This window comes from Anser anser (assembly GCF_964211835.1).
Source record: "Anser anser genome assembly, chromosome: 5".
NCBI lineage: Eukaryota > Metazoa > Chordata > Aves > Anseriformes > Anatidae > Anser > Anser anser.
The window spans coordinates 9,376,990-9,404,553 of NC_139725.1; the positions used below are offsets into that span (position 1 = coordinate 9,376,990).

General features: G+C 37.6%; 2 protein-coding genes across 23 annotated transcripts in view; one reads left to right on the forward strand and one right to left on the reverse strand.

Moving 5' to 3' along the window:
- The window catches only part of LOC310900658 (uncharacterized protein), a 255,378-nt gene that overhangs the window by 183,193 nt on the left and 44,621 nt on the right, over positions 1-27,564 (forward strand). The window lies entirely within an intron of this gene.
- The window catches only part of LOC310900663 (uncharacterized protein), a 252,722-nt gene continuing 226,989 nt past the window's right edge, over positions 1,832-27,564 (reverse strand). The window contains exon 4 of the mRNA XM_083838955.1: positions 1,832-27,358. Within this exon, the coding sequence (XP_083695081.1) occupies positions 27,271-27,358 (88 nt within the window). The 3' untranslated portion in view covers positions 1,832-27,270. The remainder of the gene's footprint in view (positions 27,359-27,564) is intronic.

Below are 27,564 nucleotides of genomic sequence, written 5' to 3' on the forward strand. Positions count from 1 at the left end.
CATTGAGTTCTGGATTGTAATTGAAGAGTGCTGTTATAATTTCTGTATGTTTCCCACTTTTAAAGTGTTTTCATGGGGAGTTAGGCCTTTGCAGAACAAGAACTGTTAAGTGAAGGTAGTAAGAATGTTTTTACTCCTGTTCTTGTACATGTGCACATATTTGAATTTCTCTTGAACCTGGACTGATCTTTTGGGTGGCTAATGAGATGTACTGCACTTTGATCCTTATGACACTCTCCTATCTCTACTATATTATTACTTTAAGAGTTTACAATCTTGTATATACCTTAAATCTTCTAAGGAAGCTGCTGCTTTTTTCCTAAGACAAACTGACAAACTACCTATCTCAAACTTAATCCCAGCCTTTGCCAACATAAATTCTTGTCCTAGACCTGTGGCCTTTCCAGCACTGTGATATAAATCTTAGATTATGAAATTCCTTGATTTAGCTCTACTGGCATCTTAAACTGTATAGCCTATTAACCTCTGCATGGGACGTAACCCACATCCTAAGTGATTTAAAGCCTTCATCTTAATCTCTTGGTAATTCTAAAAATTATTTGCGGTATGTCTGAAATGCAAAACAAAACATTGTAGGTGTTATTTAAACAAGTACAACCATGATTTTACATATTCTTTATTCTTAGTTCAAAATGTACACGCGATGGGTTAGGAAAGACAGGTCTTAACTTCAGTAGCAAATTTGGAGACTACAATCTCCAACAAGCTATAAAAATGATTACTGTGGCCCTTCGTCCTGTGAGAAGAAAACCTTAGGCTGTCCTTAGCCAAGGTGGTTGCTTTCTTTCATCATTCTTTGAAGGAATGATGAGAAGCTGATTCAAGGAAAGGTGGCTGCAATTTGTGATAGCAGGAGGAAGATGGGAGGAGAAGGTGAACACACAGGAGCTGTGCCTAGGAATGCAAACTGAGAGCGAAGAACTTGACTGAGCGAGCTCAGGGAGTGTCAGAACTGCAAAGAGACTTAAAGCAGAGATGGTGGTGGGAGCAGGCTGAAGAAAGATAATGGATGTTGGAAAGAGTGTAATGAAGAGAAATGGAGATTTGTGGGGAAACTTGCAAAAGGATAACTGTTGAAAAGCTCATTGAATTCTGTAAGTGGATACCTTAACCAGAGAGTGGGATTTGGTCAAATACATGCATGTGTATTGAGCTTTTCTTTCCCGCCTAAAGGTCACTGTCAAAATGGGGAGGGAGATCTGTGCTTTGAGAAGGGGGCTGGTGGGGGGGGGGAGGGGGGAAGACTTTTTTTTCTTTTTAAATCTGCTTCAGTGGTGGTGCCCAGCAAAGAACCCAACCTTACTATCTTTCTGCTGTTATTTCTTTTGCTGCATTATAAGGTGTTGAGACTCTTGGGCTTCTGAGGAAGGGTCCATCTTCAGTGCTCTAAAATGCTATCCAAGAAAAAAGTTGGTCCAAATACACAAATCTCTGCATACTTGCATCTCCCTTGTCTGCCCTCAAATGATTCACTGTATTTCTGTTTTTATCTCTTACAAGTCCAGAACAAAGTCAGTAGTGTTTGTATTTTACAGTTGCTTGTTCTGTTTCCCTCTCAGCTCTAAATCAGCCAGTCTAGGAAACACCTTCTCCCCTGCACCCTGCCTTCCTCCCTTCAGCGCCCCCCCCCCCCCCCCTTTTTTCTTTCCCTCCTCTTCCTTTGGCAATGGACAGTTGCCAATTTTTCCCTGATCCTTAAGCAGCCTTGCAGCTTGCCGATTTTTCTGTCAACAAAGAGACAAGCAGTCTCTTTTATCTTGTTTGCCTTTCATCTTTTTTCTAGGTCGTAACTCAGAGAACTGAGAATAGAACAGGCATCACCTGAATTCATGTTTAGGTGAAAATCAGACATTACCTGTGCTAGCAGTCTATCTTTGATACAAGCCCACGTGACAGTAAGAGGGTACAGCTTTCAGTGCTGTTGCTGGGAGGGCTGTCATTAATGAAATCAAATAGTTGTGGCAGGAATGTGTTTGCTGGAAGGATGATGGTTCTTTCATTTGTTTACAAGTGTTTGAAGAATGAACAGAAATAAATCTATAGTCATTAATAACAATTACTTGGTGTACTTTGCATATACAACCTTAAATTCCAGAATGTGACCCCCGCAGACAGGTGAATATTATGTGGTGGTACAGCTATATAAAAGAAGGCAGTTATTTAAAACGCTTTTAAAGTAGTAATATGCCAATGTTAAAAGGACCCAGTCCTGCAAGGTGCTGCAAATACCTATAAGTCTCCTTGAAAAGCTGGGGGGTTCTCAATCTTTGCTTGATCAGTCATTGAGCTCCTGTGTTGGAATCCCAGAAGTTCAGAACTTGGAAGTTTCTGCTTCTACTTGGAGTCAAACAATAAGATTCTTCTTTTTACCCTGTAGTGGATTTACGTGGCAAGGTTTTGGTAGCAGGGGGCCATAGGAGTGGCTTCTGTGAGAAGAATCTAGAAGCTGCTCCATGTTAGGTAAGGGCCCTGCTGCTGACCAGAGCCAAGCCAATAAGCAATGTTGTTTATGCCTCTGTGAGAGCATATTTAAGAAAGGGGAAAAAAAAAAAAGAGAGACATACAAAAAAACCAATGCTGCTAAACAGCAGCTGGGAGAGAGAGAGAGGAGTGACAAACAGCCTTGCAGGCGCCAAGGTCAGCGAAGAAAGGAGAGGAAGAGGTGCTCCAGGCGCTGGAGCAGAAGTCCCCAGCGGCCTGTGCTGAGGACCATGGTGAAGCAGGCTGCCCCCCTGCAGCCCAAGGAGTACCACGGTAGAGCAGGGTTCCACACTACAGCCTGTGGAGGAGACCACGGCGGAGCAGGTGGACCTGCACTGATGGAGGCTGCGGCCTGTGGAGGACCCCTACCAGAGCAGATTCGGGGCCGGACCTGTAGCCTGTGGAAAGGAGACCACGCAGAAACAGGTGACCTGGCAGGAGCAGCTGCCCGTGGGGGATGGACCCCGTGGTACAGACCTGTATCTGGAGCAGTTCTTGAAGAGCTGCTGCCTGTGGGCAGCCCACGCCGGATCAGTTCATCAAGGACGGCATCCCGTGGGAGGGACCCCACAGCACAGGGGACGAGGGTGACCAAGAAGGAGTGGCGGAGATGAAGTGCTATGGACTGACCACAACCCCCATCTGCCCGTTCCCTTGCACTGCTCAGGGGGAGGAGGTGGAAGAGGGTGGATGGGGGGAAGGCGTTTTGGGTTTCTTTCCTTTGTTTCTCACTTCTCTAGCTTGTTAGTAATAGGCAATAAATGTTACTATCTTTCTACTCTGAGTCTGTTTTGCCCATCACGTTAATTGTTGAGTGATCTCCCCGTCCTTATCTCAACCCTTGAGCCCTTTTCATTGTATTTTTCTCCCCCTTTCCCTTTGAGGAGGGGGAGTGAGAGAGCAGTTGTGGTGGAGCTCGGCCGCCCACCTGAGTAAAACCACCGCATGCCCTCATCCAAATTTTGTCCTACTTCCTCAACAAAAGTGTTTGCCAAAGCTTAATTAGCACTAACAAAACAACTGTCTTTGCTGCGTAATGAAACATCCAGCACAGTTATAACTGTGACACCACCAACCCCTACACCCTCAACCCAAACCAAAATCTTTCTAGCCTCCCATGGAATTGTGCATATCACCCTCCTACTCTGCAGTGCACCTGTACACATAGCAATCATGCAAATCTTACATTGTCTTGTATATGTAATAATCAGTCGCTACAGGTACTTGCTTATTTTAGTGTATACTTTTCACCACTGGTTCTGGGACTTCAAAATCATTCAACATGAAGGATTAAAACTTCTTCTACGACCTTTTACTTTAGCACATAATTGTGTGTCATTAACCTATTATTAATGGTGACTTAATCACTAGGTCTATGGTTGCAGTGTAAAGAACTAAAATTGTAAATAATGAAACAACATGAAAACAGGAAATCAAGTTGTTTAGAGCAAAGACATCTTGTTAAATAAAATAAGGAAAATGTTTGGGAGGCTTTCTTATGAACAAAGATTGGGATTGCTGCATTGTTTTGTCAACTCAAAGATGCATAGAATCATCCGACAGAAGTTATGTTGTCTTTCATCAATTTTAATGCAGCTTCTAGCTGTAAAACTCTGCCAGCATATAGATGAAGGTGTCTGGGCATATTGGTATGCTAAATCATAAGCAGTCTATTCCCATTCCACATCACTTGGTTAAAGTGAAGGTTCCAGAACAACCTGCAGAAAGAAACGTGTGAAATTTGTTTCTGTCTGGGTACCTCAATCAAGTTCTTTCTTGCCTGTTTTCAATCAATTAATAAATACCCTAGTATCTTGCAGTTGGAAAATACAGCTGGAAAAAAAAAACAAAACAACTCTTGGATAATTATTGATAGTTACTTAACAGATAAAACTAGTCCAAAACTATCAGGAAAAAAATAAACACATAATCCTGTAGGGTTTTTGTATTGGTTTTGAACTTCAACCTTTTAGAAACTTCATGAAAAATAATATAGGATGCTGCTTCTTTTAATAGCAAAATAGGTTTCTAACTCCCAGTTGTGGAGTTTGTCTTGTGTTATTAACATTGAAGTTCTTATTTGAGGCAATCCAAATGTGTTACCTTCCTTAGTTGTGAATTATCAAATAAAAATAAAAGAAGACAGTATTCAATTGACCTCTACAGATTTGATGTAAAATCATATGTGACAAGTCACCTGACACAAATGCAAATCTGGTAATGAAGATTAAAAATACTTCTCATTCTTAATGTCACTGCAACCAATATATGTACTACCTGCCTTTTTGTGAAAGTTTAAGAGAAATTTAGTGCAGACTATCGTTCTTTCATTCACCCTACTTTTATTTTTCTTCTTGGGTTTTGCTAGTAACTATTCAAACGGACCCTTAAATAGGATCCCTAAACACTTACTCTTAGTTGATTTTAATCTAAAGGCCACTGACTTCAACTGATTTGGGGTCAAGTTGGAAACATGGAAAGTATTTTGTTATATTTTAAGTTGGCATTAAAACGGTCTATATTTTAAGTCACAGTTTCATACTTAACACATGGTAAATTTGACTAATGATAATTTCCTCTGAAACATTTAAAGAAAAGTTAATTCAAATAATCTATACTATGAATGTATTTAAATCCTTCTGTTCTTCCTTTCTCTGCCTGATTTAAGGAATAAAAATGTGGTCTTGCCAAAAATAAGATCAGGTTATTTGTATAGAAACAAACATGCGCTGAGTTGAGAACATTGTGGCTAGGTTGCTGTGTCATCATACATGTGTTCTGACAGTCATTCTAAACTCAATTGACTTCAGTGGGAGGAGGTTTGAGCAATAATGGACGTTTAAGCTTTTGGAAGTTGAGGAAAAAATGCTGAGAGATTTGAAAACCTAAAAAAGCAATAGTAGACAGTATCATAGATCTGTAAATGGACCATGTATCATAATGTTTTTGCAAGACTAAGTTTGACACAGAAAAGCTGCCTGCTAAATCAAAGCCATCACTTAACAGCTTTCGTTTGTTTTTCTTTCTTTTTTTTTTAGTTACTATAGGTGTTACTATCAGTAGTGTGCTAATGGCAAGTGTTTATCTGAACTAATAAATATGAATAACCTGAAGAATTATAATTTTCATTTAGCTTACAGGCACCTAATGACCAAAATATCAGCAGATAAATGCAGCTTGTTTTTTATGACACTTCAAAATGTAAAGACCAAAGCAACCTACATTTTATAAAATAAACAAAAAGCCCCCATTGATTAATGCTGCCTATTGCGTAATTTTAGGCTTGGCTTTTGGTCTTCTCCATATGTGATTTTTTTTTCTCCCTTTAGCTCAGGAACCAATGTACAAGCCGCTGTTTACCAGCGATCTCAATACCACTAGCAAGTTCATTCTTCTTTAGTTGTTTTTGCTTTAGTTGGCAGAGAGGATAGGTAAAGTAAAATTAACCCCTTGATTTTTCTATAAGAAAAATCTTATATCTTGGTTTCTTATGTATTGTTTTCTATAAGAAAGATGAATTTTAACACAAAGACCACGTGTGTAACTACAATGTCATCATCTTCATTTATTTGACCAGTCTTTGTCATTTGTGCACAAATGGGATGATAATGCCAATGTATATGTCCAGAAACTACAAGGAAAAACAGATGCATCTTTAGGTTAATGAGTGCTACATTCTGCTTTCACTAAGATGTGCAAGCCTCTCAAAATGAAAGGGAGATGTTCCAGTTTCACTCTGATGCTTGCTTGGGTAGAATTTAACACTGTTACATCAACAGATCATGCATTTTGTTTTATTACTTCAATACTAACATAATAAAGACCAAAGGTAAAATATTCAGTGTTCATGTATACCTTGATAGCAGTTTTTCTGTGCTTCTACATTTTACACTGGTATCTAAAGCACTACTCTCACTTACATCATAGTGATAAGAGATGTCTTGTTAGTGCACAGGTGTAGGAACCTGAGCAGTACCAGTGTCATTTTAGCCAAAGGGGATCCTTTGAACTTCAGGCCTGCCATCTTTTGTCCATTAAAAGTGACCATTTGTTGCTATGGATGGAGAAATCTCAATCACTACTGGTAAAGATGCATTGCTTAGATAGTTAAATTGTTTTGATGGGACAATATTACAGGTGGTCTAGGTCTGGTGTATTTGGAAGAGAACAAGGCCAATCTGCAGACCCTTGCCTTGTATGCCATTCTCATGCTGAACTGAAACAGACTGAGACTACTGTTCTGTTAAAGCACCTCACTGCTAAGCTGCTGTTTAACCAACAGTGTGTTAAATGAGCTCACAGATGACACAGATGAGGTCTGCCAAAAAACTGGACGTGTTGAGTGTCTGTCCTTCTTTACCCAGGGCACTGGGCAGTATTTGGTCTCCTTTTCAGTAGACCAGCTTTGTGGTTCTTATAAAAACTGATACAATTTCTCCCCTTGTCTTTGAACTTAATCTTTCAGGGAACTTTAATTATGTACTATGCCTGAAAGAAGAGTAAGGCAATGTACTCCCAAACCCCAGAATAATGCTCTTTCACATTTCAATGTGTTCTTTGGGGCCACGTTCCTCCTTTGCTCATACTGGAGGCGTTTATTGTGTTTGGGGAGGAAAAAAATAGGATCTGTTGGTAAAGGCATCATGATTTATGTCAGTGGGTAGCATTTGGGCAAGCATGAGTCTTTATTTTTAAGTTAGCTTTGAACCAAATGTTGCCTGCTGCAGATTTAAAAATGGTAAAATGATAGCATTCCCTCAATGAATCTGCTGGTCGTGTCTGGTAATGTCAGCAGTGACTTGTATCTGCTTTTCTGCTATTTAGCTTTCTTTGAAAATATAGTTAGGCTGTCTTTTTTAAACCAGACTTCAACACATTTGATAGTTTTTCAGTGAAAAGTTGGCAGTAAGGTGGGCAAGGAGGGTGGTCAGCAAGATGAAGAGAGTCTGCTTTGAAGAGAATGGAGGCTGGAAAGCTCAGAATATCAGCAGAAGGTAACAAGAGCTTGCTTCTACCTTAGCCATTCTAGCATGTGATCTGAGCAAACTGCAAGCCCCTAAAGAGTTAAAAGTGTTTGTTTCACAGGAAATTGGAAGAAATTTTATGTGCGCAAGTGAAACTGAAAGGTCGAATGTGTGACTCATATCTATTGACAGATGGAATGAGCATAACATAAGAAGACAGTGACTAGAAAACAAGCAGGTTGTGTGAAAGTATTTTTAGAGACTAATTTCTACCCAGCTGTGTCTTCTATGAATGGAAAAAGTTTGTCAAAGTTACCTACAAGTTGCCTAATAACTACCTAGTGAAAATTAATTACACCGATATGATTTAAATGGATACTTATTCCATTAGGATGAAAACAGAATTAACATTTTTAAGAGCTCTACCTGAGATTTAAAAATTGTAGGAAAACAAGATTTAAGAGAACATGTAAGTTTCTATTAGTGATCCTTAACTTTTAAATACCCACTTACTTTACCTCAGTTCCCCTGTTGACTCCCACTTCTGTGCTCTCTTCCCCTCTCAACCTATCTCTTCTTCAGCTTAAAATATCAGAACCTACCCAACTTGCTTGTTATATAATAATGACTCACACTCTCATTGGCTTAAACTTTCCCAGTCTTTCTTTCGTCTCCTTTTATGTTGTTTAAATTGAGATTTAGCCTCTTCAGTTTTGGGTACTACGCTGTGGGGTTTTTAGTAAGTTCCACTGACAAACAAGGGATGCTGAAGCTAAGTATGTAAAATTTATTTAGGAGTATGAGAATAAAGAGTTAGCAGTGTTTTATATGATACATTCACTTTGCTGGACAAACAAAACCACCTTAAAATCTTCAGCAAAATATGACCCAAAATTTAGATATATGTCACATAGTAAAGTACATATGAGTACCTACTTGCCTGTTAGGAGGAGCAAATTGGGTGTACAATGCAATATAGCATATGTTAATTGCCTTGTGCATATTATAGGCCATAGAATTAAGTTTTGAGGCAACAAACTCAAAATTGAAGAATTGTAATTTATTCTATTGTTGCCCTGATATACTTCTGTGGCTACATGATCGCAGTCATGTATGATGTACATCTGGAAATTTACATTTTCTATTGATGAGTGAAATCTTTACGGTAAAAGTTAATGTGCTGATTTCTGAGTCTCTGCTCCTATCTAGGTGAAAGGATTATGGGGGCAGAACACAAATCTCTATGAACTTGACCACAGACCATGGGGGGGATATGATAGCTACTTTGTGCCCAGTCTGTGGACCTCTCTCCATCACCCCGAGCTGTCTTTTAAGGCATCTCAGCTTCCTAGGCATCCTCACTATGGGTTAGGCTCCAGCTCCCTGGCCTCCTGCTCCATAGGCAGGTGGAACAGTGTAAATGCCATGCATTGCAAGCTGATTCGTTGAGAGCAGGAAATGGAAAAGGGAGAGAGAATCATTCATTTACCCCAAACTGCAGTATTTTAGCAGTATCTGAATTTGGATTTTTTAAATTGTTTTGTTATGTGATCTCTATAGACATAAGCAACTGCTTATATATTATGTGTATAGAACGTTCTCGCATGAGCTACCAGAACAAGAGTAACATACTGGGATGAGGAAAACATCTGATGCTCTCTTTTTACAAGAGAAGAAATCTGCAGTAAATTAAATCTACAGATTCACTGGCATGCTAAATCCCTGAGTAACAGTACAAGTAGGGTATGGATAAAGTCTTTTGTTAACATGGCATGTTGCTGCGATTAATATATTCATTGCACAGCTCTGTTATGACGTAGGATCTATGAAGGTGAAGAGCATCACCTGTTCATTAGTGGGCAGCAAGAAGCAACAAGAACAACAGTAAAAACGTGTATTGCATGTATATCTTTTTATACATGTATTGCACGTATATCTTTTTGAAGTATCTTTTTGCCTATAATCCTTTCTCATCCAGCATATATGTTGTTAGTCTACTCCTTTTCCTGGAGATCATCCAAATACTAGCAGCATCATTACCTGTTTAGAAACTTGGGGGTGGAGGCTTTTTTCAAATAATCCTATAACATTCCTGCGGGAATTATGTATTAGGGGAAATATTTAATATGAAAGTGAAGTACTGAGTGATAAATATTAAATGATGGAACTCACAGGGCAAATTTTACAATTCTGACTAATGGAAATACAATTGCAAATATATAAATTAAGATGTTAAATAGAATTTGACTTAACTCTTTTCAAGTCCTGCTTGTCATTGCCTTTGTTTTAAAATATTGTTCTCCTAGCAGTTAAAAATAAATAAATAAATACATACATCTTCAGTTGCATTCTTACAAAATAGCGTTTTCTGAGCTTTCCTTGAAAAATCTGTAGAAGAATACTGTTTCAGATGATAAATACAAACTGAGACCTAAAATCCCGTGTACAACCAGACCTTACTTTAAACAAAGGAAGAAGCTGGCAGGTTACTAAAATGTAAAGATTATAGTAGTGGGTGCCTAAGACTTTTTTTTTTCCTTTTAAAATGAAGGGAATGTTCCAACTATTGCTAGTAAAAGGTAGAATACACATCCTAATACATCCTACACATCCTAATACCTCAGGAGTAGAGAGTGGTCCAGTGTTTCATGCAAGCCAGTACTGTTCCTCTGCTAGAGGAATATATTTATCCTATTGATGGCAGGCAGATTATTAAGGCTGGCATACCTCTTTTCCTTCCACTTTTTGTAAACATTAACAATGAGTACAGAAAAGAGCCCCTGCCTGTGGTATTATTTGCTGTAATCCGTCAAAGCTTTCATAGTTCTTTTTTGAAATCATGTCTTCATGAAGTGTTGTGAAATTTAAAATCCTTCATTTGTTTTAATGTCATTGAGCAGTAAGTGACTGCAGAACACTTAAGGTAAGTTTTAGCATTGTGGCAAAAGTCCCAAAGTCAATGGAAAATTTGCAGGTCATTATTAAGTTGTTTGTATACATTACTGAGAATAGACAAGATACTTAAATGAACAAAAAGAAAATAAAATATGACCTTGTGGGTCTCTAAGTTTAGGAGAACCTGTGGTTGGGAGACAATCTTGACTATTTCATCAACTAAATTCACTCAAGTCTATTTCGTGTTTGCTTTAGATTCACTTTCTTCATTTACTTCACTTCTGCAAATTTTGGAAAACTGTTCTTGATACTACTATCTATACCTCTTATGCCATTAAAATCTATTTCAAAGGACATCCTGCCCTAAACTAAAACCACAGCTAAGAAGGTAATTATAACTGAGCTAAATCACTATACAACAGCATAGGATCAAATCTGCAGCATTTAGGTTCTGGTTCTGCCTTTACTGAAGACAGCAGGCATGCTTCATGGCTGTTTTGGTATTGTGTCTTATTTTGAAAACCAAATCTTATGTAAGTAAATGTGTGCAATTCATGCATGTACCTGTGAGCTGAAAAGCAAATATGCGGTACTTGGGAAGGAATAAAATCATTGGGTGATAAGCCTTACATAGCAGCAAATCTGATGAAACTCCCAACTTTGGGCTGTACCTGTGTTGTGGTATGATCATTGAAATGGAAAGGAAGAAACAGGTGGAAGAAATTAACCACAATCTGAACAGACTTAAATCTACTACCTGTAGTAGACACAGGTTCAGACACATATGCACAGTTGCTGACAAAGTTGGCTATCTTGCGACAGCCATCTTCTAGAACGTGTAGAATTCTTTCCCCTTTTTACCTTCATCTTCCCCAGTCTGCTACGTTACATTTTTAAGCAAAAATTTTTACTCTTCTAGTTGAAAGTGTGGTAGTAGTCTTGCACGCATGCCAGGAAATATACACAGCATTGCAGGTTTTTGGAAACAGAAATACTGTAATTAAATTTTAATAGATGCTCTCACTTTGTACAATGACTTGTCTTTGCTATTCCATTATAGGTATTGAAAACTTCACAATCACAGTTATTACAGAGGTAACACAAGCTCCCACACATTCCTTTGGGAATTTTTAGACTGCAGCAGTTCTTATGAATGCAAAAAAAAAAAAAAAAAAGTTTCCTTGAAAAGGGTTTACAGAGAAATTGATGGAATTTATATCCAGCTAATGGGGTAGCTGGGCACGCTTGTGTAAATCAGCACAATGATACGTAAAGGTACCCTTACTGCTTAGATAAAGGTCATAGGTGCAGAGGTCATATCACTGCAAGTGAAATTGTGTTGATTCACTTTTCCCCTTGCTTATCAAAGAGGATGGTACAATGCGTGGATGGACATCATTATACTGAAGATTTTTCTGTGTCTAATTAGTTTGTTTATGCTTTTCTGAGGGCTTACCAGCTGTTGGTGTAGGAGTAGCACTGCATGTTAATAGTGTTTCTCTTTTAACCTCTGTTGATGCTTTCATTGAATTTAATGTGACTATTTTCTTGGCTGTACATATGATAGTATTTTTGGAGAATGCATTGGGCAGCAGGGTAGGGAGAGAACAGCATTCAGGTGCCTACATGCCCAATGCTGTTGAATTTGAATTTACATGACATTGAACAGGGCTGTAATCCTCTCACAAGTTTTTTCAGGAACACCTCTTGCTAATGTGCTTGTTAGGTAGCCACTGGTATTTGTAGGTTCACTGAGTTAAAAATAAATAAAGATCCATGTGTCAGAATACCTCCTCAGATGTGTTGGCTCAATAAGTCAGCTTAGACTTTGATCCTGTTTTTATTTGGTTGGCTGGAATTTACACACATTATATCACATGACAAAGCTTCCCGAACCATCCTAGTAGTAGTTACTCAACACTTCAACACCTTTTAGACTGAAAAAGATGTGTGCAGAAGCTTTAAGGGTTTCCTTCTTATCACAGCTGAGAACGTGGCTGAGAAACAAAGAACAAAAGGAGAAAACGACTGAATATCAACATTGCTGTGCTTCATGTCCTGCCGAGAGGGTCAGTTCTAGCTAACAGCAGGCTAATCATTTTACTGTATGACTTGACTATAGAAACATGTAACTACTAGTCTGCTAGCTTGTCGTTGTGCAGTGCTCTGCACTGTTCCACTCTCAATTGATGCAGCTGATAGCTCACGAATTACTCCTCATACTATGATGAAACATGAAATCCAGGCACACATGCAATATTTACTGAAAACAGCTGAAATAATAACCCACAGGTTATTAATCTCTGAGTTTGAGCCCTCCTTTGCTTTTAATATATGACAGTGAAAGAAAATTCTATCTAAAATCGGTGTGTATGTCATATGAATGAAAGCAGACATTGGTGGTTTCTCATAATATCAAAAGTCTCTTAGTTACAGCAGTATGCAAGCTGTTTGCCTAATAATTCTGTATGCCTGCTATTGTTTTTTTCCTTACTATTTAAGTGAACATATTCATTTTAATTGAAAATGCCAAGTGACTAATATGTAACTACATGGAGAAATATAGAAGTTGATCATTCTGCTGAATGAATGATTTATTTTTTCTGCATAAATCTATACTGAAATGCAACTAAGAAATCCACATAATTTATTGATGACAATGATGAGTGTTTCAGAGATCCAGCGCTTGACAGAGAATAAACTGTCTGATGGATATTAATGAAAAAAATATATATATATATGTAAAAGTACATTTATTAATAGGCCATACACACAGTCTGAAACTAGCTGATTTGGAAAAGTACTATATTGTTGATAGTAATAAGGGCAAAGAAACACTGGAGGAAACATCCCTGTGGCTTAATCAATGATCAGCACATGAACATAAGTCAAAGATTGTTTAAAATCATTCCAAATGAGGAATAACTGACGTCAAGAGCTTGCTTGCCTTCTTACCTGCTTCACACTCTGGTTGCCTGCAGTGACAAAAGTACTAACAGACATTTAGAAGCAGTCTTTCACAAACTGATGGCTTTTTTTTTCTCCATTTGCATTTCACTTTACTTACAGTCTGGTCACAGATGCCCTTAGAGGGCAGAACTGTGATACACTGGTCAGTCTGTATTTTGTAAGTACCAACAGATAATAAAGCCAGGAACAAGTAATCGTGCATTGTTAACATGGAACTGCACTTAGCACTGCAAACCACAAATGGGCAGTAGCAGTGCTTTTTACCTTTAGTAGAATGACACGGGTACAGGGCCAAATTCATTGCATCTCCAAGGCCAGAAACGTTTAGCAGCATCCCTTCCGTTGAAGGTGAATGAAGGGTACGAGGATGACACCAGTCTGTATTGTCTGCACCTACCACTCAATCTGTTTCTGGGAAGGAAATTTTGAGGTAGAGTTGAAAACGGATTACCAGCATATCAGAGGTGCTGGTGAGTGCTCTAAATCACATTGGGAAAGGAAACTCCTGACAACTGTAGAGCCAGTATTAATTTCTGGATGTGCTGCATGCTCACCTACTTGGATATACTAAGTTGAGCTCTGAGTCAGGAAACACTTCATTCCATGGAATTTTTGTGGCTACTCCTAATCACATGACTAACCATCCCTGATGTTCAGAAGTGTCAGTTTAATTTAAGAGATCCTAAAAGCAAGTCTGAAGTCCATCTTCTAGAAATGCTATGCACAACAGGGAAAGAATTTGTCTTAAGGGAGAAACAAATGTGACATGTCTGTGACTGTTTAAAAGTATTGTTTATGTAAGACTTATGTAGTTTTCCATTGAATCTGTTAAATGGAAATGGAATGCATTTAGAGAAACTAATGTGGGAAAAGGAAGAGTGGATTGTATCACCCATGAAAAGGGTGGAAGTGCAATTAGTTTTCTTCCAGCAGCTGGTCTGTTTTCATGACTGATTTTTCCCATTAGCAGTGTGGAAGCACAGCACAGAGCAATGAACCCACTACTGCAACAGGCAAAAAAGCTGAGCTGTAAGGACAAAACTAATATTTTTTCATACTATGTGAACAGTTTGTGACATACTGCTGGTTCTTCAGTGAAACCATGTCATTGAAAGGGGAGACCAAAAAGAGAGTCTTCTGCCTCTGTCATGAGATCTTTGTATATGATCTTGGAAGTTACCTGATCCTTTGTCCTTCAGTTTTCCACTCTTCTGCAGTTTCTTCCATTTTCATCCCATGTATTTCCTTCTTGTTTCAAGTAAAGTGGGATTCCAATGGACAACAATCTTTCCCACTCTACAGACCTAATGCATACCCTAAAACCACCTATTCTTTGTCAGGAACATTACAGAATCATCTGAAAAGTATCTTACAGTCATGCCATTTTTTTTTTTTCTTCTTCTTTGGTGCGGTCACTTGTTCCTTCAGTTGGATTCAGCAGTTTTTCAAAAATGTTAAGCATAAATAGATATAGCTGCCTGGACTATTTTCTTCTTATAATGTTGAATGCATGTAATAATAATTTGTTCCAGAGCCAGGTTCTGGATAGTTTGAGTAACCTTTTTCTGTCTCCATGTCACTGATTTGAAATGGGGAATAATAAGCTAGCATTTGGATCTTCAGGGGCATTAAATGAGTAAACACACGAAAAAACTGCACACACAATATTTGTACTTTGCTTAATCCTGCGTTCATTATTTCAGTCTTTATTATTGTGTATATCAAGAATTATAGATGAGAGCTGACCAACTACAGCTACAAATCCTAGAAACTAGCCAAACAGAAACTTTCAGCAAATTATCAAACAAATATGCTGTCTTCCAGTCTTTCAGTCATACAGGTTCTGGCAGGCCTGCCACGCACATCCTTCTTGGGTTGTTGGAATATAGCTGAATTTGTCACTTAGTTTCTCAAATGTCTGAAGATCTCTGTCCTGGTTCCAGTTAGGACAGAGTTAAGTAGCTCATAGTAGCTGGTAGGGTGCTATGTTTTGGATTAGGATGAGAAGAGCGCTGATAACATGCTGATGTTTTAATTGTTGCAGAGCAGTGTTTACACCAGGCCAAGGACTTTTCGGCTTCTTGCTCTGTCCTGCCAGCGAGCAGGCTGGGGGTGCAGCAGGAGCTGGGAGGGGACAGACCCAGGACAGCTGACCCAAACTGGCCAAAGGGGTATTCCATACCATCTGACGTCATGCTAAACAATATATAGGGGTGGCTGGCCGGGGTGGGGGGGCCGGCTGCTCGGGAATAGGCTGGGCATCGGTCAGCGGGTGGTGAGCAATTGCATTGTGCATCACTTGTTTTCTTACACATTATTATTGTTAATACTATTACCATTATCACTATTATTATTATTATTGTTATTATTATTTTCCTGTCTTAATAAACCGTCTTTATCTCAACTCACAGGCTTCACTTTCCCGTTTCTCTCCCCCCATCCCAGAGAGGGAGGGGGGAGGGTGAGCGAACGGCTGTGTGGTGTTTAGCTGCCAGCCGGGTTAAACCACAACAATCTCCCAAATGAGTTTTCCTTCTGTCCTTCATTCTTTCCATTTTATTAACTTTTTCAGAGAAGTGGATAACTTCCCTTGCTTGTGAGTTGGGTTAATGGCCCAGCAAGGTTTTAGTTTTTTGGTGTTGTTGGTTGGGTTGGTTGATTTGGTTTTTTGGCACATTGACTGGATAGGTAAAATTGGAGCGGCTGGCATTCCCAATTAGACATACCTGATGTATCCAACTATATCCCCATCTGAGATAACTTGCAGGATTAAAAAAAAAAAATGAGATGAAAGATGGGTTCTTTTATTTTACTGTCTGATAATCAAGAGTTCATAATGCTCAGTAACTCCTTGTAAGTAGAGGCATTCACAGGTGTTTCTCTTCCCTAAGGAGTGAGGCTTTCGTGCCTTTCAGTTGCTACAGCTTGTTTTCATGTTTAACAGAAAACGCTCTATAGAGAAGGCGGCTGAAGAGAGTTCTGTGAATATTCTTTCTCCATGGAACAAACCAGAATTCTTTTTTTTTTTTTTTTTTATTCATCTGTATGAGGGGAATTATGTTAAAGGCTGTTTTTCCACCAGGCAGCCATATACTTATAAAATGGCCCTGCAATTTTATTTCTAGAGAAATGTTGGCATCTAGAGACTGTCTATGAAGGGAACCTTGGAGAAACCTAGTGAAAATAAGCCCTCACACTTTTCAGAAGTAGTTAGATGGGCTTATAGTCAGCCTGGCAGCTATGTCTCTTGCCTTCTCTTGGTGAGGCAGAGCCAAATGGACTAAGAAGACATTGTTTGTGTATTCATTTCAGTCAGAAAAATGGGGCCATTGCTTGTTTTCTGTTTTTTGTTTGTTTGTTTGTTTGTTTGTTTGTTTTTATGTTTACCTGATGAGAACACTAGGTCCAATTTTTTTGTGACCACATAAACATTTAAAAAACCTTGGTGGGTAAAGAAGTGCATGTGATAGATGGAGAGGTCTATGTGCATCTATTATGCTGTAGGATGGTGATATCAGGACTTGATCCATAACTGTAGTTGAACCAGGTACTATTAGTAGCACAATAACTATAGAAATATCAGTGGACAGCTGCTATACTTACTGTGAGTCTCGGTGTCCATATACAGTCTCTTTTACTCACTAGTCAGATTTTTGCATTTATTTGGAACAACTAGTTTAGGGTATGAGACATTCTAGCTGAGTTGTCCATGTGTTGCTAAATCGCCAATAGTGAAAACAGTAAGCCTGACTTTTGCTGATAAATATATTTTTAATGATTATGCTATGGCACTTCTCTGTCTTGGGAGATAATGTCTGCCTGAATCACAAGGGCACCCTGAAACCATACGGCTAGAACTCTTCTACAGGTGTTTGGACAAAATGTCATTTTTTTTTCCTGCATAGAAAATTCTTTTGGTTCTTGAAAATGGGTTTTATTTGTTAGCATAGCAAATACGCTTTCTGCAAAAATGCACTTGAATATATGCTTAATATAAAACCCATTTCAAAATAACCCCTATTTTATATGAAGTCTATCCCTAATGAACTTCAGCTAGATAAAGTAAATCTTACAGAAACAGATTAAACAGTCACACTACTGAGAACAATACACAGTATCAAATATTTCATTTTCATACTGTAGCTTCATTTTCCATTTTACAAATGGGGGATATGAGGTTAAGAGGAAAAATGAGGAAGAGAGCAGACTATGAGCAGACTATGTTTTCATTAGCTGACTTTCACCGGATTTTCCTCTCTATAACACAAAATGCAAGAATCTCAAAAATCTCTTTGTCTGCTAATTTCTCTTGTTAATGTTTCTAATTTGAGCCATAAGGGTGTTGCATATGGTGGCACAGCTGAGAATCAAACTCCTATTCCTGAGATTCGGGATGGTTTCTTCCTTTAAGTCTTCGTCTAAATGATTTCTGTTATGTGCTTTTGGGTAAAGCAATAGCCTGTAAGCAAGAATATTCAGAGTGCTTGGAGAAAACAGGGTTTACAATGGAAGTTTCTATGGTGAAAGTGTCTATTTCCTATTTCATCCTTTGCACAATACCCACCCACTGCAGCTACTTCAGCCTGGGTGCCAAATGAATTATTAAAAGTAGAATCTGGCCCCACTGATATCTGACAAAACTCTCCCTGACTTTGGTGGAAGTGACACTGTGACTTGTAAACACACAGATGCTGTGCCAGTTCTGAAAAGAGAGTGGACCTGGGTGTAAAGATCTGTTTGCATTATAAAATATGCCCAAAACAGTTTTTGTCAATGTGGCTGAAGACATCTGTTTTTAACTTTTCAGCTTTCTTCTAACACATCAAAATCAAACACTGAATATTATGATCTATTATTAAAAATGCTTCAATATTGCAAAATAAGAAGAAGTTATGTAGGCATAGTTTATGATTTAGTCAAATAATACACAGACACAGTAAAATGGATTTTAGCAGTCTGTCTCACACTGCATGTTGCTTGGGTTAGGGGAGTTAACAGCAAAGATGGTGTAATCTTACAAGCTGACTAGGGAAAATTACAGAATCCCTTCTTAATAAACAACATTAGAAATGCATTTTTTTTTCATATACTTTTTTGTCCTTACTAAAAAGATTTAAGTTAATCAAAACCTTGGAGATTAAATAATTAAACCTGTAGAAAACCACAATTTTTTTATTGCTAATTAGTCATAGAGAGGTGCCATTTTCATAGGATGCAGAATCCCTAAATTTAGCTGTGGAATATTACATTGATCACACACAAAAAAACATCATTGATTCTCTGGGGAAAGGTTGGACGTCAGTATGTGCGTTTTGGCTCAGACCACCTTTCACCTATTAAAGGGGGTTCCGGGAGATTTTTATCCTTGCTGCACATAGCAACAAAATGTGATTTGCCATCCTTAACCCTTTGAACATTCTCAGCATCTTTGCAGGATGATTCACGGTTACTCAGTTACCTTGCTTTCATGCTCTGTATTGTATCTGAAATCTTTATTCCAAGAGTGCTGCATTTTAATCCTCTGCTGCTCTGTCAGCTTTTTAATGTATGGTATACATGTTTAAGTATTTAATATGCACTGAAGCCATTACAGCATGGCTGTAAAAAAACTGCATTACTACACCTTCCTACTATGACACTTATTCTTTTCTTTAATTGAGTTGTAGTGTTTGTAAATAAAACTCTAAAATTAAACCCTGACAGAATGCAAAATACTGTATTTTGCTTTACCTGTTTGTTTACCATTGACAGTGAATTGAATTTAAACATTGTGCAGAACATTTTTATTGCTGTAGATTATTTTATTGCTGTAGATCTTTGCCATTATTCAGTATGATGCTTCTCAGATCATTTTCTTCGACAATCACTAATTAAGTGTAACAGGCATGCTTCCAGAAACTCCTGAATTTTAATCTTCATGTTTCTTAATCGGTTGATCAAATATTACACAGAATGTAGGAAAAATATGGGACGCACTTAAAATACAAATATAGAATTTGTGTAATTGTCCATCTAATAAATTATGTCCAAATGTTATGATTGTTCTCACAAACACTTAAGGATGTGCGCTTACATGCAAACGGTGGAAATTATCTGTGTGTACATGCAATTAAATATTTTGTACACATAATTGTCCATAATGATTTTCAAAAGCATGCACAAAACTGCATTTTCAGAATATTTTTGAATATATGTTTTGATTAAAAAGAAGAAGAGAAGCTAGCTATATTCAGAAACATTAGTGATATATAATCAGATTTTGTAGAGGGAAAATTTAAATAAAGCAACATCCGTACCACTGTCATCTGCCTGTAGCGTGACCCTTCTAGGTCCTGAAATGATGGAAGGACTTTCCTCCCCATTCTCTCTCTTTGCTGGTGGGATATTCCTGTCAGCTGAAGTGCCTAATATTTTACCTGCTTTAAAATGTATTGCATGATTCTGCAGAGTCAAGGAGCTTCCGGTAGCTCAGGTAAGCTTTCAGCAAGGATCTAAACATCCTGCTGCTTAGCTAAAGTGACGTTTTGATGTTCAATACCACTTAATTTTGCTTCATTCTTCTCCATCTGAAAAAGCATCTACACTAACTCAGTATTATTTATTGAAAGAAAAACTAGAGTAAAAAAATTGTCAGTTGAGAGGAGCATTTATTTTTTCACATATCAGAGTTATAAGCACAGTATTGTATTTCTGAACTGTAAGGTCCAGCCAAAGTTCTGTCTCTGCTTTGTTCTGTACAATATGATTTAGTTGGGTTTAGTTGAGTTTTATTTTCCAAATCCTTGGGCTCATAAAGGCTTGGAAGACCACAGAGACAGATTGCTGAGGCACTGAAGAGAGAGAATGCCTTGTGCTATTTAGCAGCAGCCACTCTGCCTGATTTTGTGAGAGGCAGACAAAAAGAAAGAATGAGCATATGCAAGAAATACTAGTCATGGTGATTAGCATGCAGTTGGCAGGCAGTGGAGCTACATCTACGTTAGCAGGTAGATAAACCAGAGTGTATCTGTAGAGTAAAACAGCTGGTGCCAAGGACCTGGCAGCCCCATTATGCCTGTGTTGTAGTGGTTTTACTTCAGCCTAGCCCCATGGGCTCCTGCCTGCCACTTCGCAGCTGGAGTGCAGTATTTGAGCTCCTGCAGCGTGTCTTCTCGTGGTTTCATCCAGACAGAATCCAGTTCATGAGCAGTAAGACCACTCCGTGATGTAAACCAAAGCACAGTAAATGGAAATGGTCAGAGATACATGTTACAAGGGTTCTTGTAACCTGTGCTGACAGAAACATACCTTCACTGTTACTTTCTACATATCGGACACAAATATGAACCTGAACACTGCAGAAGAACTTTTAGGAAAAAAATGTTTACAGCTGGATTATTATTTGGCTGTTACATGTAGCTATGAAAGTAAATGAGCACGGGAGAATCTCCATGCTGAGAGATCAGCCTTTCATTCTGACATTCTCCTCTGCACAGCAGTCATGGAGTTGTTTACCTACTTACTGTGAAATACCGTATGTGGTGGTTTCATATATATTCTGAAACTTTGAAATCAAGCTTTGGTTGAAAGAGAGATTGTGGAATATCCTTGGATCAATTCAACTTTTCAGATGGTGACAAAGGATATTTATTCTTTTGAGTGACAATCTAGTTTAACAGAGTAATTAAAAATAGTAGCATGAAGTTTGAATGGGACCAGTATTTCCTTTTGCAACTGGAGCACCCAAGAACAATGATGTACTGTGAAGACTCTTCACTGAGAAAAGGCAGAGTTTGACAAATTAAAAGGTGGATCAGGCAAAAATAAAAATACTTCATTTGCACTGCTGCCTCACCTGTAACAATGAAATCGGTACCTTGGGAGACTGACAGATCTCCTCCTCCTGTCCTCTTCCCCCACCAAAGTTTCCTAATGGATGTCCTTGCTTGAACATTTTCCTTAGGTCTTCGAGTTTTCTTTGCTGTTCTTCTAAGTTTTAAGTAGTAAAGGATGTAAGGACATTTAGAAAGGACAAATGCTGTGGCTAAAGGTTGTAATCACCACAAAGGGGTGTCATACTCCTGCTTTTTTCTTCTGTTTCTGTGAATATTATGTCCCTTTTTACATAATGAACTCCATTAAATTAAGGAAGGGGTAAGCTGATCAGTAATAAAAATGTGAGTGAAGATTTAGATGCTATTACCAAAGCTCTTCTCTCAATTATCAGCAGTAGTTTTATGTGAACTAGAAAGCAGCTGCTAGAAGTAATATGCAGTGAAAAGCAGAAGGGCAGACTAAACATTTACTTCATAGAGTTGTTTTTATCTAGAGGTTGGATATGCATCCATTACACGTGGCTGCAAAGGCTGAACTGTCCTTTTTAGAACACTCCATCTGCAGTATGTCAAAAATAGTAATGTCCTGTACATGCTTAAAATTTTGGCACCAAAGTAACACCTTAATTTCTTTTACAGTAAATATATAGATAGATATATTACATAGTGAAATGTAGAGCAGATGTTTCTAAAAATGCAACGAAATTCCAGTCTGTTCATGTTGATGTAGTAGTTTCAGTCTTTGAAAATAGAACTAGTTAGGCAATGCAGTCATGCTAGAACTGAATATTTGAAGAGTCTAAGCACAAAGTTAAGACCTCGTATCAATGGGTATGGCCATGACATCTACAAATAAAAGGAAAGCATATTTCAAATTACCCTACAGAAACAAGAAAGAATTCCTTTTAAAAAAGTTTTCAGAGTGAGGGACCATTCTTGTATTCAGAGTTCCAGCATAACAGGCTTGACTCATCGACAGATGACACATCAAGCACAGGGAATTTGAAAAAGCACTGCTTAACCTCACTAAAAAAAATCATACTTTTGAGAACAGGAAAGAAGGAAAATTGCTTTCTGATCCTTGACTCCACTATGCTCAAAAAGGGTAATGAATGTTCTGATAAAACATACTTCATTGGACAAATAAATCTGGTTCAAACTGACAGTGTTATGTAAAGGGACGTCCAAGTCTGTTTAAAAATCATTTTGAAATGGAACAAAAACATACAAACCAAAAATCCAACAGAAAGCTAGAAATTAAATTTGCTTGAGCATTTTTTGTTGTTGTTACTTCTCTTGGAAAACTATTAATCTTTTTCTTTTTTTAAATATTCTACAAACCAAAACGTCTGATACAACTAGGCAACTCCTGTTGTAGCAATTTATTATAAATGGGAAAGGGCGTGCTTTAATCATAAGAAGTGTGGTGTAATTGCTTTTTGTTGTTGTTGTTCTGTGATGTTTTCTAACTATTAATAAGCTTAGATAGATGTTTGAAAAGTTTGGGTGGCCTCAGAGGCTGAATGCTCTCTGTGTACTAAACCCAGTAGGAGTTGGTCTGCTTCCAGCTTAGTGGCCATCGGAATGGATAAATGGCCTGGAATTACATTGCTATAGATATTTTGTACTTCCCCCTCCACACCAAGTTATTCTAGTATCTGCTTGAAAGGTTTTGTGTGAGTTACGGGTATGGCACTGCGCTCTTGGCTTTGGAATTAGTTCCTTCAGGAAAAGAAATTTATCATTGGGTCACAATACTGTTCTGAGATCTCAACCAAGATAGAGCACTTGGCACAAGTCTTCTACATACACATTGACTTAGTGCTTATTTCACATACTTCGCCTTTCGGAGCCTTGTTTTTTATACACTTCCTCATTTTCTATTGTCACTTATTTTTGTACTGTTGGGATAGCCATTATTCACTCAAGGAGGTTATTGGAAGAATTTATTTTTTTTACGTAGTTCAGGTAATAAAATTGTGGCCCTAAATAAGTGATATGTATGAGCAAATTAAGAATTTTAAATCAAAATTAATAATAGTTTTTTGTTTTGTTTTTTAACGAAGATGTTGCAACTGTTTTTGTCCGATGTTGTAGCTAACATTGATTCCTTAGTTTTCTCAGATATGTTTTCTCCATTTCTCTCCTTGTCCTGCAGGAATTTGTATGTTGTTTTTAGCCTGATGAAGTTAATTTCTCCTGGTGCAAATAATATACCTCTTTGATCAGAAATAAATTGATGTATAAAACATAGTCATGCATAAAACATTTGTGGTAGAAACATTTTATAAGTAAGGTCTCTAGGAGGAGAGATTTTCTTTAAACCTCATAGGTCAGCCTTTTCTTACATTTGTTTTGCTACACCCAAAAAGAGTCAAATCCAGGCTAAACAGTGTTTCCACTAGAGCTGTTCTTGTTTGTCAGGAAGGGATTCCTGGCTGGTGCACTCAAGTGTGATTTAAAATTCCAGATGACCTTCATTTCTGGTTTTCGGATTACTGGGCACATCTGATAAAATGCGTGTTGTTCCTTGGTTCAAAACAACAAAGGTGGTATTGAAATCTTTGTTTAAAATAATCTGTACCGTGCATGTAATATAGTAATGTTGGTAACAAATCTACATCTGGAATTAGATGGTTCCTAAGAGAAGGTCCTTCCTTTCTTGTCATGGCCCTGTTGCATCCTAAGTAAGACTAAATGGCTAATCTTTCTTTTTCACCTCTCTTTTTTAATACCTTTCACCTGTTCTGCATAGGGAGAATGAAGTTGAGTTGCAAACTGGTACTAACAATTTATGTAACTCCCCACTTCCTCCTCCCACTTACAGCTCAGTAATGGAGCATTGAGTGATGTCCTCTCCAGCACTCTACTGCTCACATCCCAGACTACTTTTATGTGTTGCAGGATAAAATATTCAAGCAGTTGTGATGTACTGTGAATTCGTTGTATAAACTGAATTTTTAACCATGTTAATCTATAGGTAAAATAGAAGACAGTTTAAATGCCTTTTAGCTTTTTAAAATTTAAATTATTTGTAAGAAAATCAATATCTAGTTAAAAAAGAATGAACTACATCTTCTGTTTCTGATATAATAATGCCAAAGCAATTGGCTGCTCTCCTGATAAGGCTGTCTTGAATATTATCATAGTGTTATGAAGGATACTGTTGACAACATTTGCAGATCAGCAGTTCAAGGAAGAAGACTGCATATGTGCTTTTTTCAAGTACAGTTCAGACCATATCTACAATACTTTTGACTGGACTATACCAGTGCAGTAGGTGGAAAATTGTTCAAAAGCAACCAAACAAAGCAAACAAAAACCCCAAGGCCAGAACTCTATGAAACCACTCAGCAGGTGGACGTTTCCAAGAAGGAGCATTCCTTCAGACCTGACATACTAAATAGAGCAATATGGTACTTTACATCTTGTTTACAGCTTTAGATTATTTAGAACATAAGAGATGTATCAGACGGTTATTTTTAAGCATCCAAATCCAGCCACTAAAAGCAATCACTTGTCATTTGAGATGCAGTGGAGACAGCTCCATGGGGCTTACAGATGTGATCTACGGAGACCCATTACCTTCTGGGTTAGCAGCTACAGGCCAGTGAAAATATAGACCATGTCAAGAGACATTAAATACCTCTTAAATAAGTTAAACCTTTAAGTTTACAAAGTTTCAATGCACCTCAAACACCTTTTGAAGTCAAAGGGACAGTAAGCAGCAGAGTTACTTCTTTAAGAACTTTATGTAAACACCTAGAATTGAGTCAGTCTGCAGAGCTGGAATTGTGTATGTCAACTTTTCCTGAGGTTACCCACATTTATAAAAGTTAATATAAGTTATTACAGTTGGATAATGTATCTGTTATTAGCAGTTTATGTGACACAGCTAGCTCTTTCTTGTTTTAAGAATAGTGTGTGAACAGACCCAACTGAAAAAAAATAAAAAATCCATATTTTGTAAAACATTTCATTTTGATACAGTTTATTCACACCACCACACACACAAAAAGGCTAGTTGTATCAAATGGTCAAATATATAAATCAGCGAAAAGAAACAAGGTTTTGAAAAGTATATTTACTTGCACAAGTATAATGTGGAATTTTATATAGAAGTATATTTTTTATAGAAGTATAAATTTTATATAGAAGTATAAAATAAAGCATGTGTATAGGAATTATGCATGGGATTACGTAGGAAGCTATTCACAGAAATGTAAGGCAGGCAAGCCGTTCTAGGAAACAAGTCTACTGTAACTAAAAAAATGCATCCATACCCTATGAGCTTCTTGTGAAGAAAATTATTTACTTATTCCAGGTGGAATGAAAGGTTTTTACTAACCACATATTGCCCATTTTAAGAACCACATGAGTTTCAACTCCTAATTTTTCAGCAAATGATCTAAATGCAGCATACAAGAGCATCCATTTGGGAGATCTTGACTTAGTGAAGTCTGACAGCATGAAAAAAGGCTTGGAAGTGTTTGCATTTTCTTCACACTTGCTGAGCAAACTGACAAAACATTAAGCATCACAAGTGTTAACACTATTTGTTTACGATGAAATACTAGGTTTTGCTGCAAGAGTAGAAAATAGCAGTTGTGAAATATCACATGGTACAGCTAAAGGAACTCTTGGGAGATTTACAAAAAAGCTAACAAGACAAGAATCAGCAGACGAAAGATTTGCCAGCCAGCTGCTTACTTCTAAATTTGTGATGTACAGTTAATATCTCTCTTTCCCTTTTGTAAAAGTAGGGACTTCTGCATGTCTGATAAAATGTGTTTTAATGTTCTTGTCCAGAACATTACTGTATACAGGTAAAACAGTTTAATACGAAGTTCAAGACTATTGGCTGCCAGCTGTCTTGAGTGATATTTCTAATGCTACCTGGATCCACACAGACGGAGACAAAACAGAAAAGCAAAAACATCTACTTTATGTAGGAGAAATAAGGAAGAACAAACTTTTTTATCTCCTTATCACTTTTTGTGAGGACAGATGATTTGAAACAAATGATTTTTTATATATATGCCAAGCCTACTTTCCCTAATATGTTAACCACGATACATAAAAACTAACCTTCTGATAATCTCTTTAATATATTTATTTCTCAGTAATTCCCAGCTATTTATTGTCTTCCCACTTTTGGAGCACAGAGGAGTATAAATTGGCATAAACCTAGTCAAGAGTAATTAAATGTCTATGGTCAAACAGGGAATTTATCTGAAGGAGGGCTCTCTTGGAATCCTTCCTTTCAGGAACTGAAGCCTCTCAGACCTCATCACTATGTATAAACATAGTACAAAGATAATCTTGTCAGGGAGCCATGATATTTTCACAGAGAAGTGAAAATTATACATATGTACAGCTGAAAATCATGTCTTGTTTAATTGTGTGTCTGGAGATGGATTCTGATGTGCCTGGTTGTGGGTACTGACATTTGAAAATGTTAGCCTTTGCCTAGAAATTATTCCATGTAAGATCTGTTCAATTAGCAAAATATTCTGTCCAAATATCTGTCATAGTTAACAGAACCAACACTGACGCAGTGTCCTATATTCCATTCATTTATTTTCTGAAATTCTTTGTTTTCTTTTTCTTTGCTGGGAATAAAAGTGGGTAGGAAAATTGTACAAGAGCTTTTTTCTTAGTACTTCTGACCTACTGAAGCAGCAAGAGTTCTAACAGTTTCAGGCAATTCTGCAGACGCGAGAAATTTCTTAGGTAAGACTAAAACTTTGTAAATATGTTACATATGCAGAACTTGTATTGCTTTCTTCATGATAAATTTTTTAGAAATAGAAAGTTTGGGCCATACTGAGATAGAAAAATACCAAAATATAAAAAATGTTCTGAAGTTGATTTTTTTTTTCAAATGGGCATTCTAAACTTTTGAGATATTTCAATTTAATTTCTAATTTTTATTCTCTTCACGTTTCTTTTTCTCTCAGTGAGAGGGATGTAAAGCTAGACAAGCATATATGACAGATGGAAATGGAAACAGAGTAATTTTTGTTACTTTTTCTATTGTTTCACTAGAGTTTCATTTTTAAAAATAACTTGTAAGAACCTGCAAACTCAAACCCACATTTTCCTGTACTTACACTTGAAATATTTCACTTTAGGCCAACTACTGTATTAGTGTTGGAGAAAAATGTCTGCTTCGTACATGTGTAGTGTAGCAGTAGGGAAGCCATGCATGTTCTGGGAGGACAAGAGACAACAGACATAAATTAAAACATGAGAGGTAGCTTCGATACAAGGAAAACCTTTCTCACTTTAGGGCATTGGAATAGTGGAACAGATGCCCAGCAGTGTTGTGTATTCTTCATCTTGAGATATTTTCCAAGACCTGAGTCATTCAAGTCTGGAGCAACATGGTCTGAGCATACAGCTGACCTTGCTCTGCG